General features: G+C 40.6%; 1 protein-coding gene across 2 annotated transcripts in view; it reads right to left on the reverse strand.

The window, feature by feature from the left end:
• KCTD16 (potassium channel tetramerization domain containing 16) overlaps nt 1-21746 on the reverse strand; it is a 296508-nt gene that overhangs the window by 273899 nt on the left and 863 nt on the right. The window contains exons 1-2 of one of the 2 annotated variants that reach the window (XM_055141296.1): nt 20534-21489; nt 19041-20183 (exon numbers count right to left, since the gene is read on the reverse strand). In XM_055141296.1, the coding sequence (XP_054997271.1) occupies nt 19041-19872 (832 nt within the window). In that variant the 5' untranslated portion in view covers nt 19873-20183; nt 20534-21489. Of the gene's footprint in view, nt 1-19040; nt 20184-20533; nt 21490-21746 lie in introns of those variants that run through there. The other variant, XM_055141297.1, reaches the window with a different exon arrangement.

Below are 21746 nucleotides of genomic sequence, written 5' to 3' on the forward strand. Positions count from 1 at the left end.
TTTAAACTCAAGAATAATTTTTTCCTTTCACGTTTTGGATAGTTTTGCTATCATCTACAAACAGGATTTTGAAGGAATGAAAGCAGTTATTAACATAAAATAACCCAGCTAAACTTATATTTAAAAGTTACCCTACCCCAATTCAAACCCAGGCAGACTACTAAAGGAAGAGATCATTTTCAGTGTAGTTTATTATTCAAACAGAGTTTTGGATTAGTCATTGTTTCATGCTAAAATGTTTCTTTTATTCAAGGGACCAGCAATGCCTGAACAGATCATCCAGGCTGAATTTCAAAACTTCAGCAGCTACCTAAGCTTTTAAATAGTTCTAGAACAGAACCAGAAATTGGTAATATGCTTTTATATTTCTAAAGATTATATGTGACACATGTCATATTTTGCATGTTATGTACAAATATTTTAATTACATTTCTCCCTGGTATTTGGTAGATTGAAGAAAGAGAAGGATAAAAGCCCTTCTGTTTTATTTTAAATACTTTAGACATTTTCCTGTACTGTTCAGTCTTAATGCTTTTTCATTTCTATGATAGCTAGAAAATAAAAATTATTTAAACCAATGTTGTGTGGGAGTCTCAGGAATATGAGATTATATCCCCGAAGTTCTATGTGGGTAAATGAGGACAGATTTCAACCCAATCTGGCTTAATTGTTTTTATGATGTACCATGGGAAAATCATGTTCATGAGGCTTAAAATTTGAAGGAGAAGAAAAAAGAAAAATCAGACTGGTCCAGCCCCTTCGGCCATCCCACTCCTTGCCTGAGGTTGCATGCAAATATATCAGTTAATCTTGGAATACGATTTCCTTGAAGAGATGAATTTGAGAGTTCGAAAAAGATAGAACTGCCATCTGGTATTTCTGCCATATGGCATGACAGTTAAGAGTGCTGGTATTGGGATCAGGACCAGCGTAATTTGAATTCAGATCAAGAGTGCACAAATTTCTGCTTGTGAAGGAGAATAATTATTTTAACATTCAGGCACATAGCATCTATTGCTGATGTTCATTAGTACACCTCTGTACCTCAGTTTTGGATAATGTACTTTTCTCAAGTTCGGTACTGCTAGATTTAGTTTTTCCCTGTTCATAAATTCTGAAATATACACTCACAGTGACCTAGAGCAATGAAACCTCTTTAAGACTCAGCTATTTTACTGTAAGAGGTTTCATGGGAGCAAATGATAAACAGTCAATACAATACCTGGTGTAGAGTTCAATACATGCCAGCCACAGTTATTGCTAGCATCTTAGAATTTAAATATGTGCTGCTGAAAAATCTAGATTTTATTTATTTCTGTTTAGGAGGAATCCAGCAACAAATTATGGAAGCAATTATTTTATTCCATTACATCTGGTTGTTTGAAAGAAAACTTGTTTTCCCACAAAAGGAAGCAAATTACAAAGGCAAATAACAGACTATAAACAATATAAAAATATACCTATGATTAAAAGAAAGTGTTCCTGTTGCTTTTTAACAGAGTATGGCTGGTATGAGGGATTATTTGAAAATGGCCTTAAAATAGATATTTTGGTTTACAATGTTTTTCATGTCAGAGCAGAAAGCACCATTTAAGCAAGAGTTTAGCCATAGCCCCTTAAGATTTTCAAAAGAAATGTATTATATTGATCGAACAGAATAATACACTAACCATAGGCTTTATTTTTAATATAAAAACAATTCCAAACTGTTAGGTTGAAAGCATAGAACTTGTTTTAAAGATCATTATCCATGTTTTCTTTCAATAGCAACAACTCCCATGACTTTTGTTGTTAGAAAGAAAAGACAACTTGGATAATTATGGCAACTTTCTGTACAATATATTAAGGAGGAAGCAAAACCTTCTTTGCTCTTGATTTTTCTAATATGTTTCCATCTCTATTCCATCCTTCATTTATCTTTGCTCTGAGAACTAAACATTAGTCAAATAAAAATAAAAGAAGTAGAAAGAAATATATGGCTAAGAATCTCACCAAAAATATAAAGTGAGCTATATAAAAGAGCCAAATTCTGCTTAGAATATCCAGGTTGAAGATTTCTCAGAACTACATAGCTAAGTTTTCCAACCGTCAGGATAAAAGGAGGGTGGAAGAGAGAGAAACTTATACTCAATTACCACCTCAATCAAAACAGCATCACTTGAAAGATGGTTGTATTGGCTTCTACCCAGCACTTCAATTAATGCCTGGAGATTCAAAAAAAGGAAAGTACATAATAAAATCATGAGAATCTCACTCACCATCAACTCCAGATTCAAGGATTTTGTGAATCTAGTTGGTAGTGTCTCAAGTACAAAAGATGCACTTCAGGGGCTGGAGCGATAGCACAGCAGGTAGGGTGTTTGCCTTGCACGTGGCCAACCCGGGTTCGATTCCCAGCATCCCACATAGTCCCCCAAGCAGCGCCGGGAGTTATTCCTGAGTGCATGAGCCAGGAGTAACCCCTGTGCATTGCTGGGTGTGACCCAAAAAGCTAAAAACAAACAAAATAAACAATGCACTTCAAACACCCATCCAGGGTTTATCAGTAATGGGATACTGATAAGAGGATTATTTTAATACCTTCGATCAGAACGTTCATACCATAAATATGTGATTATTGCACAATTAGAAGAGACCTAACCAATGCTTCTTTGATTTGCTGGTCAATTCTTGCAGGTGATTCCCAATCAACTGGAAAGGTGGTCAAAGTTAAGGTCTGAGAATCTGGTGCAGTTCTTGACTTATGGTATCAGAAATTGGGGTATCAGGTGATTCTGGGGTTCAAACCAAGGTTGATGACATGCAAGCTATACCCCTCAATCCCTGTGTTATCAATAATGCCTAAAATTTGCATTAATGACAGACCTCTAATCTATGCAAGACAATCATTTTACTTATGCAAATTACTCAGTCGCCTAAGGTAGAATGAAATAGGTACCTTGTTTCTGTTACACAGTTTAGTTAGACAAGTTAGGTGACATCTAAAGCAAGTTTCTCTACTTATCATCTACATCTTTTACCCATATGTACCCTACATACCTAATTAAATGTGTGGTAACAAAAAAACTAAGCCAGTTTTCAGATTGACACTGAGAAAAGAAAAATGATCATAGCTTTATTATGCTTATTCATTTTAAGACACTCTGGTGGATGTAGTTATAAATTGGTATCCTAAGATAGCTTAGATAAACCTTAATATTGTCAGCAATCATTTTATTTCTTATTTAACTACATTCCCATGAAAGGGAATCCTAGTAGTATACTTTTATATGGTGGGGTAAGAAGAATGAGGGAAAAAGTTGTTACTGAAGGCATGTTGTGTATCAGGCACTGAGGCTATGTGGTAGGAATACAAGAAAATGGTAAAACTATAGTTCCTGCCTTTATGAAGCATAACACACACATACACACACAAACACAAATACTCATGACGAAATTATTCATGGGCACAGAGTTATGATGTAAACATAGTGTTAAAAGAGCAACAAGAAAGCATTGTTAATTCAGTTGGTTTGGTACCAGAAGGCTTTTCCAAGACAACCCCATTAAATCCTGGGTCTGAAAGATGAAGACGGCTTGGGGAAGTGAGGCATGAAGCATGTTTTGGAGAGAGAGAACACAAGTACAATATCTTGCGTGAGAAAATAGTCTGGCCTATTTATTGTAAGAAAAGATCTGTGTGACTGAGCACCGCGGATAGAGCGGTGTCCTCAGAAGGGGCAAAGGAGGCGAGCGCACTGTGAAATATAGTAATGTGTGCTGTGTGCTGTGCTTTTTTTCCCTTTCTTTAAAGTCATAAACTGTGAGTAAAAATAGCCCAGAGTGAAACCAGTGGGCAGCAACTCAACTTTCATTTCAATAGTTTAGGCAAAATCAGCACTAAAATATCCTTATTCTCTCTGTTTCCTCTTCAGGGTTCAAGCAGGCATATTTGTAAGAATGACTGGGGACTGGAGCGATAGCACAGCGGGTAGGGCGTTTGCCTTGCACTCAGCCGACCCAGGTTCGATTCCTAGCATCCCATATGGTCCCCTAAGTACCACCAGGAGTAATTAATTCCTGAGTGCAGAGCCAGGAATAACCCCTGTGCATCGCCAGGTGTGACCTAAAAAGCAAAAAAAAAAAAAAAAATGACTGAAAGAACCTAGAAATAAGTTGCCTAACTATTGATGAGGCAAGCCAATTAGACAGAATGACATTGGCTTTTATCAATACAACCTGATCTGATAGAAACATCTTCATTCAGCTTACACAGATGAGCACCTGGGGGTGCAAAGAGGTATGGTATGCCCTCTCAGCAAGTGACAGAGCTAAAGTTTTTATCGATTTAGTTCTGAAATTGTTACTGTATTAAACCCTACTTTTATTGTCATCCATAAGGTGTATCTCCAGTTAAAAGTAAATATCAAGTGAAACCAGGTGAATTTTTCATTCATCTTATAGTTCTTTTAAAAAATATTCTAAATTTGGGGCTGGAGCAATAGTACAGAGGGTAGGGCATTTGCCTTGCACTCGGCCAACCTGGGTTCGATTCCCAGCATCCCATATGGTCCCCTGAGCACCACCAGGGGTAATTCCTGGGTGCAGAGCCAGGAGTGACCCAAAAAGAAAAGAAATTCTAAATTTGGTCATGCATTCAGCAAATGCTTATTGAGTAACCCCTGTGTGTTCAGTATTGTGGTAGTTACTAAAAGTCAACTATGACTGAGATTCACAAGGTAAATCACTGAGCAGCACAAAATCCTCAGGCTGTTGTGTTGAACTTATATTATTGCCCACATGGTTGGCCAAGAATGACCAGTGTAGCCCCAGGCTTCCTGAGCACCACTTAGGAGGCATTCCCAAACAAATTAATATAGGTTTATAAATAAAACTGTAAAAATATTTTAAATCAGTGTCTGTCATCTAGGGTTATCATATAGCTTTAACTTAAGCACATACACTTTCACATGATAAATGTTTGAATGAAAGAGAGAACCAAAAATGTGTAAAAGGAAAATATAGGTTCCTGAATAACTAAAATCGTTCACATAGATGCCATTGGAAAAAATTTAATTAAATGAAAAATGAGATTACCAATAATCTGGAGGTTTACTTAAGCCATCCTAAGATATAATGTTCATGACTCCATCAGTCAGCTAGTACTTCAGCATCTTCTCCTATCTAAGCATTAATATATCACTTATCACTGTCATCCCGTTGTTCATCAATTTGCTCAAGCAGGCGCCAGTAACGTCTCCATTGGTCCCTGTCACGTGCTAGTGTAGCCCAATGATGTATGAGGGGCTTTTTCAGGATCAGGGGAATAAGGACCATCATTGTTACTATTTTTGGCACGTGTAGCTTGCCAGGCTCTTCCGTGAATCCTTATCATTACTAATTCTTATTACTATTAATCAGAAATCCTGAGGGTGTGTGTGTGTGTGTGGGTGTGTGATTTTTTTTGGTCCCACCAAATATTAAACATGATCTCACTTATGAACTGCTAAGCCACATCCTCCATACATGGTTAGGCACATTTTATGACCCCTACCCATAAATCTTTAAGAAATTGTTAACTAGGTAGTCACAGCAACCAACAAGTTATAAGAAGTGAAATGGAGGAAACCAAAAATTTAATCCTTTTTTGAGAAGAGCATGAGAGCAGAATCCAGGCCTAAGTAAAGAAAGAACACCCATCAGAATAGCTGATTCCAGGCCACAGAAGAGTTGACAGACAACCTAACTCCCAGAAAAATATATCAGTGAGAACAACCTGGAATAGCAAGAGCAGCAAGTTTGTCATTCATACTGTTCAGAAATATTGCTGTGATTTGTCAAGAAACAAACAAATACATGCCAGTTACAAATCCCAGGAAATGGCAAGACTAGGGAAGAGGAACATGCATGTAGGACACATGTACAAAGCTCAGAAGTCAATACCCAAACCATCACAAGCATGAAAGATGTACAGACAGACAGACACAAGTTATAGCATGGAGTGGGTCTGAAAGGGAGACCCAAGCAAAACGGGTGAGCTAAGCAAGTATACAAAAACAACATGGTCAAGATGTCTCTGAAATCTGCAGAAACATGTTGAGAAGATGCAGAATACACAAAGGAGAAGACCTAGGCTAAGTAGCTTACTATAAAATATAGCTTAATTTCCTGATACCTCAAGTTATGATTAAGAAAAAAAAAATAGAAGGTCCTCTATTTTCATACCAATTTGTACTTCCCCATCACAGTGCATTGAAATTGCCCGTTTACTGGGTTACTATTTCTCTAACCCATATGTTCCGTGAAACAATGACTGTGGTTTTTGTTCAAGGTAAATCCATAGACCTGCATGGCTGTCTCAAGTGCATAGTATGTGTTCGCTAAGTAATTCTTGGAGTATATGAGCCAGCAATTGATATGTGTGTAGACTGCCAATACACATGAAGTCAAATGGCTGAGCAATGTCATAATGCCTGGCATTTATTCACATGGCACATGACTATAGACATTTGCAGTAAATGGTCCCCCGAACAAAACTCCCAAGGTTGAGATAGTCCTGTAGGGAAGACAAATTAGGTTTTTTAGAATATAATCTGAGTTCAGGAAGGATTAGAACAGATAACAGGGCCAGCAAAAAAATGCTCCCAGGAAAGAATAAAATAAAATCTTTTAGGTTCTTTTAGACATAGACGGCAACATAGGCAAAAATACACGAGAAAATTGTGGCAATTTTGCTCTATACCTTAAGGATGCTTTCTGTTTGGCTGTGTGAGATACCCTGGCCTCTGCTCTACACATATTTATTGAATGTTGATGTGCTTACTAACTGTCTTTAATGTCTCTGTCAACTTAAACAATGGTTCACACACTGGGAGCCAGGGCAGGGAGGTGATATTGTGCTGAAGAAATGGTCAGCCTGTGAGTTCACTGATGGCTGCGCAGGTGATGCTAAAGCTTGAATAGTCTGTGTGTGTGTGTGTGTGTGTGTGTGTGTGTGTGTGTGTGTGTGTGTGTGTGTGTGTTGTTTGTTCATCTCATTCTCTGCAACCAGCCGTGCAGACCAGAACTGTAGAACCGATTTGGCAGGATTCCTGACAATAGTGAACAGAATTTTGGACAAGAAATCAGGCTAGGCCTACCGTATTAAAGGAGCTCATTCTCATAAAGGGATAAGATCTGTTAGAAAAAAAGCGCTATTTTATACTCTGTGGGGGGGAATATATGCATAGGGTGTACAAGGGTGCAGATGAAGGAAGGTTTTAAGTGTGTGTAGTATCCAATCAATAATGGCTGTGCACCTAATGATTCGTGACCCTGGCAGTACATGGAAAAATACTAGGAAATAATTAGCATGAGGACTTTGTGAATCAGAATCTTGATTCATTGCATATAGCTATGTTCTTTTCTATCCACTCCAATTGCACATTCCTTCCACAAAAAAAAAAAAAAGACCTGTTCTTTTGTATAGAGGCAGGTCTCACTAAACAGGAGGCAATTAGAGTTTTTCCGAATGAAACTTTTATATTACTGTAGATTCTTACATCATTTTATAATTTTACGTTAATACCAAACAATACCATAAAATAGCCTTTAAAATATTGTGAGGGGGCAGGGAGAAATATTACAGGGGTCAGGCACTCGCCTGGCTTGCTACTGATCTAGATTGACCCCTGAGTGTAACATACGGTCCCTAAAACTTGCCAAGAGAGACCCCGGATCACGGAGCCAGAGTCCTCAGCACAAATGAATGTGGCTCAACCATGTCTTTAAATAAATAAAATAGAATGTTACAAAAATCACACATTATATTATCAGTCATTACTGCTTCTTGCCACAGGAATATCTATCCAAGTAGCCAAGCAAAACTGTTCATGATTTCCTAAGGCATACTTTCTTTATGCAAACTGGAATCAGTAACTTTCTATTCTGTTACATCTTGACAAGTTGCACAACTCCATGCAGCTAATCTCTCTGTTTTGTTTTTTAAGTTTGTTTTCCATCTAATTGGCTAAAAAGCAAAGGAATGAAAACTGAACCCCACTTTCTATTGCCATTACAATCTAAATTTGCAGGCAGGCGCCCCCTCAGACATTTCTTCATCTGATGTAACTGTATGGTGATAAGAAAACAGGCCATGAGATCAGACCGATCTTTATGCTGTAGATCAACTTTTCTTCTGTTTGGGATCTTTTCAGAACTCTACAACACTTCTCCAAGGCAAGAGCAGGCCCTGGCTTTAAATCTTTATGTCTGCCCCTCTAATATTTCTAAACCCTACTTCCTTTCCCCCAGCCACGCTAATCTTCCCGTGGCTCTAAAGTCTCTCACAGAAAATCCACCGTTTCCTATGATGGCTATTCCTGTTCCTGATCTGCTTGCCTTGGTGTGTTGGTCTGGACAGTATACAATCAATATACAAAACACAATCTGCAACACAATGTAAGTCTCTTTGAGTGTAACATTACCGATAACACATGCATAATAAGTTGCCTACTCAATTCATCAACACACCTAGTTCATACTTGCATTATCGCATAAATGCTCGGAATAAAATTTCTCCATAAATTGTGGCAGGGTGATTGTTAGAACTTTCTGCTTTGGAATAAAGTGATAAATAAAAGTAGCAGAGTATGAATTTCTTCACATGGGACAGTTTTTGAATGGGTCACCAGTAACCGTTCCCCATTACCACTCTGATTTCCTTTTAGCGCCATGCAGCATAGCAACTCACAGTGTGAGGCCTGAAGTCTTGTTTTCATTTCTGGAGCGATTTAAATGATCCTATTGTCAGTGGTATACTCAATAACCGTTTTTCTGTCACCATGAATGAGAATACTCTCTATGCTGAAATTCATAAAAGGTTATTCTAATTCTACAGTGTCTGGATATAAAATTTAAATTGTGGTCTTAATTTTCAATTCTTCCCCCCTAGTATCCTAGGCTGTGAAAAGTCACAAGGTGAAAACGAGAGAGGGGGAAGAGAGCCACTATGAATGGCCTCCATCAGGGGCTAGCCAGAGGGAGGAAGAGCGTTACTGGAATCTGAAGCCTTGGGAAGGGGGTTATCTCTACAATTATTCAGACTCAATTAAAACAAACAGCTTGAATTTCTTGTTAAAAAGCCACTTCCACATGTTTTTGTTTGTTTGTTACAAGGTGCATAGAATTAGCAGACTGGGTCAAGTATCTAGGAAGATTATTAGAAAGAATCTGGTAAATTCTTTTAAAGAGAAGCTGTGCCTCATCAGCCATGCTGGAATTCCCAGAGGTCATCAGAATTAGTTGTTGACACTTCCTGAGCATTGACTGCATCCTAGCCACTGTCAGAAGCGAAATATATATGGCAATCCACTGGATTCTCACAACTACCCCGGGTGGCAAATGTTCTGATCTCTATTTTACAAGTGAAGCATGGAAATAAGTAACATTGCCAAGAAAGTAACTTGCCAGTGATCAAACAACAAGAAATTCAACCTCAAGCAGACTAATTTCCAAATTCCAGGCTCTAGTGTGTATGAGAATTTAGTAGGAGGGAAATGAAGAATATCTTCTGAGTTAAAAAAAATAATAAAATAAAGAAATCGAAACATAACCTGATCAGCCTCACACCACACTTTACACTCTAGAAGGGTTAATTTCCTAGTTTGACTGTTTTCTCCATTTTGCAGCATGTTCACAAAACCCGGAGTCCTCCTTGGACTGTCCCTCAAACCCTAGGCCCACTCCAGCTTTAATTTGCTTCTTCTTGAGGACACCAACTACCTGGAGCCTGCAGGGGATCTTGACACACTGTAAGCCTTAAACCATTTTCTCAGTTCCCTTGAGCTAGAATCCCTGTGCTAGGACTATAGCATCTTCCGCTGAGAATTGCAATTTGCATGTAAAGTCACCACAGCCCAGTTGCTATTGCATTCAATGCAAGTTGAGAGCTACCATTATTACTCTTACTTAAAGCAACATCACCCCAGCACTGCTCTCCAATTCATGGCATATTTATGATCGAGGCAGCAATCTTTCTAGTGAATACTAATTTTGCATCACTTTGATCAATCTTTATGAGAGACCTGCATTCTACAAAATATTATATCAGGTAAATCTAACACACACAGGTCTTACCTCCAGAAAACTTATATTCCAATGTTATGGCACAGTATAAGAGCATAAACATAGCTAATACTATAATACTATAAGAAAGTATGTAGGGCTGGAGTGATAGCACAGCGGGTAGGGTGTTTGCCTTGCACGAGGCCGAATCAGGTTCGAATCCCAGCATCCCATCCATATGGTCCCCTGAGCACCACCAGGGGTGATTCCTGAGTGCATGAGCCAGGAGTGACCCGTGTGCATCGCCAGTTGTGACTCAAAAAAAAAAAAAAAAAAGAAAGTACGTAGCACTGTCGTCCCCCTTGTTCATTGATATGCTCAAGCAGGCACCAGTAATGTCTCCATTGTGAGACTTGTTACTGTTTTTGGCATATCGAATATGCCACAAGTAGCTTGCCAGGCTCTGCCGTGCAGGCAGGATACTCTCGGTAGTTTGTCAGGCTCTCCAAGAGGGGCGGAGGAATGGAACCTGGGTTGGCCATGTGCAAGGCAAATGTCCTACCCATACCACTATCGCTCCAGTCCAAAAAGTATAATACAATATGATTTGTGCCATGATGAAGGAAAAGTAGGGTCATATGGGGCAAATATAAGAAGTTCCTTTCCAGATATCATGGGCTAGAACAACAGTCTTCTCAGAAATATGTAACATCTAAATTAGCCCCTGAAATATTTAGGCAAAGCAGGTGGAAGCAGTGTTCCGGACAGAGGAACAAGGTGTATACAACTGAAAAAGCAAATGTACAAAAGCGCTTGGGAACTGAAAAAAAAAAAAACTCTGATAGAACTGAGATTTTCCAAAGAAGAGGCAGGGTGGCAAAGAAAGATGCTGGGTGATCCCTTCTGGTGGGGAATGTGCACTGGTGGAGGGATGGGTGTTTGATCATGGTGCGATTGTAATCCAAACTTGAAAGCTTGTGACTGTCTCACAGTGATTCAGTAAAATTTTTAAAAGGTGGGGCTGGGAGGGAAACAAGTGATTTCCTGAAGGGAAACAGAATGCGATTCTTTGCAAGGAGTTTGTACTTAACAATAAGAACAATGGTAACACAAAGAAGTTCTGAGCAGAGGAGTAACATGGCCAGACTCACTTTTTCAAAGTCTCACAGTATTTGCTGCTGGAGGAAATAAGAGAGGGATGCCCATTTAAGTTTCCTGAAGTCACCTAGAAATAAAGTGGTGCTGGTGACACCGGCCAGAGAAGCACAAATGGTAGTGGAACGAGTGGATGAAGGTGAGAGAGATGAAGGAGAAACACCAATAGGACTTGTAAACTGAAGATGTGCAGAAGGAGAGAGATATTCAGGAGTGTCTCCCAGGTTTTGTTCTTCTTTGGAAAACAAGATGAGTGATGATGGTGAAAGAGAGAGGAAGCCTCAGTTTTTCCTTGCCTGCTGCGGGGAGCAGTCCCCTTTTTCGCTGGTTCATCCTACATTTTTGACTTCCTGCAAATTTCTGGACTCTTTGGATAAACGGGGAGTTCACATTTGTTTATCACAAAATTCTGCCACAGAGTTTAGGCTAAGAAAATGGGAAAGAGCAAAGGCAAATAGCCAGATACAGATCTAATAGAGCCTGTCATCCTCTGTCACAATTGTCAAGAGCCCAGTTTTCATTTAAAATGGTCTAGAGGAGGGGCTTGAGCGAATGTATAGCAGATAGGGTATTTGCCTTGCATGTGGCTGACCCGAGTTTGATCCCTAGCATCCCCAAGTACTGCCAGGAGTAATCCCTGAGTGTAGAGCCAGGAGTAACCCCTGAACACCTCTGGGTGTGACCCAAAAAGCGAAAAATTAAAATTAAAATTAAAAATAAAATGGTCTAGAGGAAAACACTTATATTTAACTTCCCTGCATTTCCGGTACACAAAGGCCTGGTCTTTATAGAAAAGCCCCATAAGAAAACCCTAGTTAATTTAATCCAATAGTAAGTTCCTACCAACTTGAGGGGCTTCTTTTCTCTTCTACTTTCCAATAAACTTTTCTACTTGCCAACTCTGAGTCTGAGCATCTTTATTACTCAATATTTTTGTAGCACTGTAACACTGTGGTCCCATTGTTCGTCGATTTGCTAGAACGGGCACCAGTAATGTCTCCATTGTGAGACTTGTTGTTACTGTTTTTGGCCTATCGAATATGCCACGGGGAGCTTGCTGGGCCCTGCCGTGAGGGCGGGATACTCTTGGTAGCTTACCGGGCTCTCTGAGAGGGACGGAGCAATTGAATCTGGGTCGACCGCATGGAAGGCAAACACCCTACCCGCTGTGCTATCGCTCCAGTCCTGACACAGTATTTTTATCCTTAAAAATATTGAACCTGGGAATTGCGAACGAACCACCATCAGTGAGTGTTCTGGCGTCATCTGCATCAGTGGCGCTGGCACACAGCAACAGAGGGAGAAAAAAGATTGGAGAAATACAGATGGTGGGTCCAGCGGGCTTAGGCACAGTTGAAAGTATCCAAGAATAAAATATTATATTACAAAATGAGAATACTAATTTGGGGTGAGAAGGCAAGTCTCCTCACCCCAAATTAGTCCTCATAGTGAACAAGACACAGCATACGTCTTAGTAAGCTCATTGCACCCATGACACCCCAGCAGCCCAAGGATAAGGACAGCGGAGGAATCCTGGATAGATTCTGAATGACTAGAAGGCGAAATGGGAACCTCCTTATTGCCTGTTAGGGGATTCAGAATCACGTCAGACAATGGAAGGAAGAAACAACTGCCAATTGCTCTTTGTGCCCACAACACTTATAAAAACCTACTAATAAAACCATTCTACTCCCTCGCTACATAGCATGGAGTATGAAGTACATAATCACCCAAAGCAAATTTAAAAATTTTCCATTTCTTATGAACATTTTTGTGTCAGAAATACTGAATAAAATATAATTTTGTCTCTAGAACCTAAAGTCTAGAGTTAAAACATTGATGGAAAATATAAGAGGTGGTGTTGATGACATCACATAGATCATAAATATTGATAAATACATCACAGAACACAAGACATTTGACATGGCAAGTTGGTTTTTACATGACAGCTCCCTTCAGAGAGATAAAAGGAAGAAGGGAGGAGGAGGTAGAGGATGTGAATGAAATGACAAAATTAAAAGGCCATCAAATAAGAATTTTACAACTTTATTACATATAAATATATGCAGTATTATATTATTGTAAGAGACAATAGAGACAGAAACTAAAGGTAACAAGTGGACATCATTTTAATTTTTTTTTTAAATCTTCTGGCTCTGTGCAAATCAAAGATCAATGGGACGACAAGTGATCTTCTGGCTCTACATTCAGGGATCACTCCTGGCAAGGTTCAGGGGACCATCTTCAGTGCTGGGGACCAAACTCAGGTCAGCTGTGTTCAAGGTAAGTGCCCAACCCCACCTGCTATACTAACACTCTGGTCCCATGACATCACTTGGATCTAATCTCAAATAACTTTTATAAAATATTGTGAAAATTAGGAAACTTCAAAAACTAACTGGATATTACATAATTACTAATTTTGTACATGTGTAGTACTGTGCTATGCTTTTATAGCTCATTATATCCTAGGAATAAATATTAAAGTATTTATGGCTAAGAGAAATAACTAACATAAAATTTTTCTTCAAAATAATGTAGCGCAGATAGGAAGCAAAATGAGAATTATAGATAAAAATATGGTCTTGCAATTATGTCTATAGCTGGGTTTCTTTACATTTGAATGTTTTGAAAACTGCTACAATAAAAATTTTTGCTTCCCTGCCAAGATGTGCAGCGTGTGAGTCAAGCTATCACAAAGACCAAAGGAAAAGAGCAATCGACAGTTATGATGCAGAAACTATCTATCAGTTTCTGCAAAACTTTTCTTCGGTGCATTGATCTAAGCTTCCATGCAGAGCTGGTCCTTCCTGTGATATGTGTTTGGAGTTGTTCCAAATGGAGCTTTACAGCACATTCTCAGCTATTTCCAATTTCTCTGATAAGATCCAAATCTCATTAGGCTGTCAGAAACATTTGATTTGCTCTTGCCAATCACATGTATATTTTAACGAGGGGCTGGAGGCAATCTCAGGCACCTCCCCTTTATACCCCCATTCTGATACTTCTCTCACAGACAAATTATTCAGTGGTGCCACAGGCCTGCAGGGGCGAGGGTGGGGGATGGGGGGGTAGGGATGGAAATCTACTCAATTGCCTCCCTACAAGAGTCTGGCCTCAGGTAACAGATCTTGTTTGGCATGAAAATAAAAACAGAGAGAGTAAAATCATAAAGTGAAGAAAAAAATATTTAGTAACATGCTTGCATTTCTGTTATATTGAGTCCAGTATTCAAGCACAAAATCATAAAGAGATAAGCACAAAATGATATCTGCCATCCCTGACCTTTATCACCATAAGTACCACACAATATCTGCCTAAGTGTGGGTTAAATTGACCTCACGATGCATCTTTATACAAAAGTTGTGCTTTGTCTGCCATAGAGGCAGAGGGAGGTGTGGAAGGGATGAGGGATACTGGGAACATTGGTGGTGGAAAGTGTCCACTGGTGGAGCGATGGGTGTTCAATCACTGTATGACTGAAACTCAAACATGAAAGTTATGTAATGTAGCTCACGGTTTTTCAATTTAAAAAAAGTTACACTTTTTAAAAATTATAAATGTAGATGCCTCTCATCTTTGAAGAGGCGGGGTAAAGGGGGGGGATGGGCCACACCCAGATAATTTCAGGGCTTTCTCCTGGCTCTGTGCTCAGGGATCTCTACTGGAAAGACTTTAGTTACCATATGTGGTGCTGGAGATTGAACCAGGATCAGGCACATACAAGGCAAGTGTCTTACCCACTGTACCGTCTATAAGAATACTTCCTTTGAGGTATCTAAAGCAAGATCAGGGAACCAAAATTAATGTTTTGTGTTCAAACACCATAAAGAAAATTAGCACTGTGACTTGAAACAGATAAGCATTAAAGAATAGGATTTTTACTGACAATGACCTTTATTATGACATAAAAAAAGAAAGAACTTGAAAAAAAAAGTGACTGACACAGTAGAAAAAGATCCATGGTGGTGGGAAGAAGTTACAGAAGGAGAAACAGGTGGTGATCAAGACCTGACCTGAACACTCTGGGCACTCTCCATGGTTTCCTTTTGAATGTGGTGACCTGCTATCTCTACAGGCAATACCAGTCAAACATTACAGCCAGGCTTTTAAGTAACAGGAGCAATAGCACTAGGATAATTGCAGAATAGATGCTTTCCCCCATTTTCCTATAAAAGCACACCTTCTTATTTAAGTTTCTGAAATCATTGATGCAATCAAGTGGCCAGAACCACATAGTAATTCCAGATACAAGATCATGCAACTGCATTCTACAGAAGAAATAATTTCTTGACGGCCTTCCTCCACTATTTCATCTCGATCAACAGCCCTGATAACATATCTATAAGGAAATAGCTCTTTGAGCTGAAGAAAACACAACAGAAGAGAGTAAAAACATGGATTCAAGCAGCCATTAGTTTAAAAGGTGATGAAGCAAATGTCTATAATTCCAACAAGCTCAGAGTGCATGTTTTAAAGAATAAGCACTCTATGAATTAAACTCCCAATTTCTGGTCATGTGCTCACTTATTTATTAGCGACAAATGCCTTTGAGTCTGAGTGCTTTTAGGCATAAATCTGAAGTAACTCAATCATGAGTAAGCTTTAGGAAATGTGCATAATTCTTTTAAACCAAGAACAATCTTCTCAATCTCTCGGGTATTGGAAGATGGCTCTCAATAAGCAGTTCATTATTTCCATGCACCTGTGATTTTGTTCCTAAGTGGTCTGAATGGTTATTGAGTATCTGGTTCAAAATTGGGACTTCTCTTTTCCAAATTGCTTTGCTCCCATTTCATCTAGAGGTGAATAAAGAAGACACCACCTGATGGTGTTTTATTTTTAAAACCATACTGCCTTCAATACAGCACTTGGAGAGAAAAGAGAAGTAATTATTTAGCTAGTTGAGTGGGAAGTGAGAAAGAGTCAATTCTTCTTGCTTTAAAACAAAATAAAAGTTGCATCTTACACATTTTTGAGGCAATCCAAGGACACTTTTTCTCTTTTCTTATATAATACTATTATGACTTATTGCTGATAAGTCATCATCCATAGCAGCATCTCATATATACCATATTTCAGTTTAAGAGAAATGTGGACAAAAACGTTTTCTTTTTAAGCATAATTCAATCATTTTGTTCCTTAAATTATTGTTGTTGAGGTAATATGGCTAGGAAAGAATTAATATTAATGCTGATGAAAACATCTCTTATTCCCTCTTAAACCATCCAAACACCTGTTGACTTTTTAATTGTTTACAGCTCTAAACCATTCAGTCAGAACTAACCAGATTTGGGCCACTGATTCTATGTCTAGCTCAAGACTACATAAAGTAATACTCCAATGAACTAATATTCAACAGGGAGATTTCCCCTCACTTAGAAGTGGGAAGAAGTTGCGTCTCCCATGACTGTTGATCACCAAAAAAAAATTTATTCATTTCTCTTTTTAGTCATTTGAACTTTGATATGACTCTAGCCAAGTGTCCCACCATCATTCCAAGTCCATTACAAAAGAGTATGATTGCTAGTAGCTAACTCCTTGGGTCAAAAGAGTCTGTCACTATAGCAATCAGATTCTTCTAAAACATAGGCACTTAATCACATCTATACGTAAGCTGAGTTTCTTTGCCATGAGCATCATTGTATACAATCAGCCCCCTGCTTTAGAGAATCTCTCATGGTTTCAGCCCATTAACCCAAGCACAGCAGCTCAATGAATTAATGCTTATATAGGCACAGTTGGCAGCTTCTAATTAAATAATTATGGCTAAGCAGCTGCACGGAAGCTGTTATGCACCCTAGAAAGCCAGCTGTCAATTTTATTGATCCTGAGACAGAGGAAGAGTTAATACTTCACTCTGGGTGCTACTGCATGCAAAAGGGTAGTCTACCATAGGAAGTACACATGCTATACACTATGAAATCCCTGTGTGTTTTGGCCAGCCTGTCTATGGAGTGATGGAAAATGAGCTGCTCCTCAGTAATCTCTCAGCACTCCAAAAGAGAAAGAGATAATGAGATGATCAGAAGAACAGAGTGAGTCTGTCCAGAGAAGCTAGAGAAAACCTAGTGCTAGATAAATGAGCTTCGATAAACACAGAAACGTCACTGGGCTAGTATGCAACTTTCACATTCTGGGTCTTGCTTCCATGAACAAGCATTTAGGAATCTAAATGGCCAAGGGTTGATGTGCTGGTACCTATTCATTTATTTGATTGAGGCTTCTTAAGATGTAGTTCTCAACTATGAGATATTGAAGGGCAAGATAAATAACACAAACTTATGTTCAAACTCTTTCTAAGATGTCTTTTTTTGAAAAGTTTGAAAAGATATTTTTTCTTCACAATCATAGGTGATGTCACATTCCTTTTTAGGAAGCTGGGAGGTGAAAGCTTATCTCTGCACTAGTGGGAATTCACTAAAAGGAAGGAAGCAAGCCACTCAGCCCCAACACAGAGATCTTAGATAAGAGCCAAAGGCCAGAGTAAGGGTTATTGGACCAAATAATTCTTGTTATTACATATCAATAATAGCGATTTCCTTTTCTCTACAAGCTGTTCTTTTGAAGTAGTCACTGTGCCTTTACTTCCCAAACCCTAATGTGGAATAACCCAGCATAGAACCACTTAGCTTTCCTCTGGCCTGCTCACCGAGGTCTCCAGAAGCACCACTTCCAAAGGAGTAAACCCAAGTGCCAACAAAAGTTCACCCAAGAAACCCAGTTCTAACTTTGTAATTTCATAAATTTAGTCATTTTAGCTTCTCAAATGGATGTTTTTAAAAAATAAGAATTAAAACACAAACCAGAAATTAATACCGGCGATACATTTCTTCTGAGAGTCACTTCCCCCCTACTCCCCAGTGAGGCCTGTTGGAAAATTAACAGTTAAACAGGGTGTTTCATCGTTCTCCCTGCAGAGATCAGTGACTTACAGTTTATTTCAAATAATGCCATTTCATAAAACAAGGGAATCTGTATCATCAACTATTAGTTAAGCAAATAGACTGGCCTCTAAAAAACCATTATTTTTAAAGCTTCAGTACAATTAATTTTTTTCTTTTTCTCCCCCCTTGCCCCACCCCCGCCCCAGGCTCCCTTTCTTGTTAGTAATTCTAGCATTTCTGCATTCTTAGGAACTGGTTGGTATGTGACTGACAGTTCTCAAGGATCTAGTTCCTTTCGGATTATTCTTAAATGAAGTTTGATTTAATTAAGTCTGCAGTGCGGCTCAAGTCTTAGTTAAAAAAAATGCAAAAGAATCAAATAGCAGATGTGTGTAGCTCATAAAAGCAAATCTGAGACTGGAGAGGGGGGAGGAGGGTGGCGAGGGGGCTTTTCATCAGTCTATACTGCCATCTAGCCAAGACCTCATTGTTCAGCGCAATGTCCATTTGCTTTTGCAAAGCCCCTGATGAAAGCAGGTCTCAACAACCGGCTTGAGAGACCCCAAAGGTCAAAGAAAAAGGCCGACGGCAGCAGCTCATTGGCTTTGAGTTCATCCACTACTGGTGGGCCAACAGCCAAGTTTGAATCATTGACCTAATCTCCACAATTCAATATCCAGCAGACTTGTGTCTGTTCTCACATTATATATTATCTATACCAATACCATTTGCATGGTGTACTTTTGGAAGCCTTTGAATATTTCATGACCTCCTTAGGGAAAAAAAAAATGTGTAAGGATTGCCTTAGGCAAGACATGGAGATGAATGATAACCTCTATACTTCAGCTGTAACTCAAGAGTTAAAAACAAAAGTCCCCCAAATAATATTGCGTAGACAAATTGAACATCCAGACCATATACACCCATAAAGAGAATCACTGGATGCGAAAATGGAATCAAACCCTCTGTACTTACGGTAGAAGACATATTCAGTGTAGCTTGACCAGATCTTGTCATCTGTATATTGGTTGACGAAAGAGGCTGTCACCGAGGAATTACAGGCCACCATGTGGAATCCACACTCTGACAACATATCAAAAGCCCTTTCCAGATGCTTGAATTTGAGATAAAATCTGGAGGTGTATCTTTCTGGGGCTCGGTCAGGGTCTCTGCTCTCATTCAAAGTTTCTCCGAAGACTTCCTTGGCCAAGGAAATCCTTCCACAAACCAAAATCCGGGGAACTCTTCGAAATTTGGCATCTGCCTGCCCCTCTCTGCCCATGGTACAGGAGCCCCTGTAGCCCACAGTAATGAACCCCCATTTGCGGTCAGCGGGGAGCAAGGAGGAAGGGGGGCAGATTCTCGTGTCGCTGCCTTGGGAAGCGTCTTCAAAGTCACTATGGCAGAATTCGTCGGGGCTTTGCTTCACTTCTTCGGGGGTCAGGAGTTTGACCAAGTCGGGGAGCTGGAAGTACTCAGCTTCCCTTTTCAGCCTTCCTCTTTCCGGAAAGTGATCGGGCAGGACCACCTGCCTATCCCTGAGATAGTCCAGAATATAACGGAACAAGAATCCATCTCTGTCAATGAAAAACCTTCCCTTGGAGTCCTTGGCTAGATCATTCGCCGTGTCTCTCTTGGGGGAGAACATTTTCCACAGGAGAGAATGAGGGATGCTTATTAGTGTGGAATGACGAGTGAAATAAACTTGACCCCCGACGTTCAGCTCCACCACCTCGGGGAAGGAGTTGGGGACGGTGGAGCCTGGATCCCGGGGATAGTACCGACTACAGTTTCCACTCAGAGCCATTGTTCTTGTCTTCTTCACCTATTTGGATGGAAGATACAATCCAATGGAGTCACAGCTTGAGCCTTTTTATCCACATGGAAGGGAGGGAGAAGGAGGCTAAACTAGCTCTTAATCATCCTCCTCTTAGCCCAGTTTTTCGTGTCCCCCTAGAAGCCCGATTATTAGAAGAGTCCACAGGTGAAGTGAAGCTGTAGATGAAGCTGAAACCCTGGCTGGCGGTGAGCAAGTACTTCACAGAATACAATCACCTCTCCGTCTTCCCCCAAGCTCAGGAGTCGAAGGAGGCCACGTCCCCAGTTCCTCAGCTCTGACTGAAGGAAGAGAAAGAAAATTATTTCCTCAAATCCAGCAAGAGTCAGGGTAAGACCAGTGGAGAGAGGAGAGAGGGAGAGGGAAGGAAAGGAAGTCAGGAGGGAGGAAGGGAGAGGATATTTTTTACATAAGCAGCCCTGAAACTCCTCATTCCAGCCTTTCTTCAACTAAATCCCAGCTTCTCCCGTTCTATTTCTCTGTCTTCATGCTTTTATCCATATGACTACCGTCCCCGGCAATTGATATTAGAAACACTGTTTTTTTGGCATCAAAAAGTACAAGGCCATTTTCAACTTCTAAAACAAGCTGATTTGCTTGGGGTGAGGAAGCAATGAGCCTCAGACCTTACCTTGGCAAGTGCCGGAGCCCCAGTTGTTGGGAAGAAATACCCATTTGCAAAGCAGCCAGAATCCACAGTCAACTGAGCCTGGAGCTTGTCAGATCCCCAAAGAGGTGAAGGACAGAGGTATCAATGAAAAGTGCTAGAGAGATGTGCTCTTTGAAAAATAAGAACCGTATATCCTAGATATAAATATGGATATAAATGTATGTTGCAAAGGCTGTGCATGTATCTATTCACTCCCAAGCTCAAGTTAAAACAAGTCACCAAAAAAAAAAAAAAAAGTTAATCCGTGATGAGAGGTGGTTGGTTTGAAGAAGCGAAGCAGAGAAAAATATTCAGCCAAAGAGCTTCTCCGGAGGACAAGACGTTTTGCCAAACGCAAACGCTTGGAGAGAATCCTTCCAACAGAAAAGAGTTTGCGAGAGGTCCTGGGACTTAGAAGCTTTTCAGAGAGCCCAGACTCGGAAAGATGCCCCGCTGGGGTCCCAGGTAGCCACCCCACCTGCCGGCAAGGGCGAAGAGATTCCCATGATCCCGGCCGGTGCTTGCCGGGGGCCGCCGGGCGCCGCGGCGCGGGGACACCCGCGGGGTCTCTCCGCTTCGGCTTCTCCGGCGGCGGCGGAGCTGGGTGGTTCCACCGTGCAGTTCCCGGTGCAGTTAGGATGCTGTTGTTTCAGCAGTGCAGGCAAGAAACCATCCAGGGAAATGACTATTACATCATCTTAAAGGAATATGGCTGGGAGAAAGCCGAGGCAGCTGCGAGTCACGTCCTTCGCGGCGACAGGTCGCCTGGCTGGGACCGCGCGGGGAAGGGACGCGGCGCTCCGGGCGGTGCACACGCGGCTCCCGGGCGGGCGCTTTGGGGTCGGGGCGGGACGCGGCGCTGCGCACCTCTCCCCTCCCGGCCCCAGCCCGCAGCATGCACAGACCTTCCGCTGTGCCCTTTCCTCTTGTCTTTCACGCCACCACCACGCAGCCCCCCAGAAACACACACACACACACACACACACACACACACACTCACACACACACATTCACACTCACACTCACACACACACACACACACACACACACTCACACACACACACATTCACACTCACACTCACACTCACACACCCCTTCCCAGCCCAGTGGGGAGACACATTCGTGAGTTTTTCTCACTGGGGGCTGAAGAGAATCTGGAAATCCACCAACAACCCCTTTTGCACAGTGCACTTAA

Source organism: Sorex araneus, chromosome 6, assembly GCF_027595985.1.
Source record: "Sorex araneus isolate mSorAra2 chromosome 6, mSorAra2.pri, whole genome shotgun sequence".
NCBI lineage: Eukaryota > Metazoa > Chordata > Mammalia > Eulipotyphla > Soricidae > Sorex > Sorex araneus.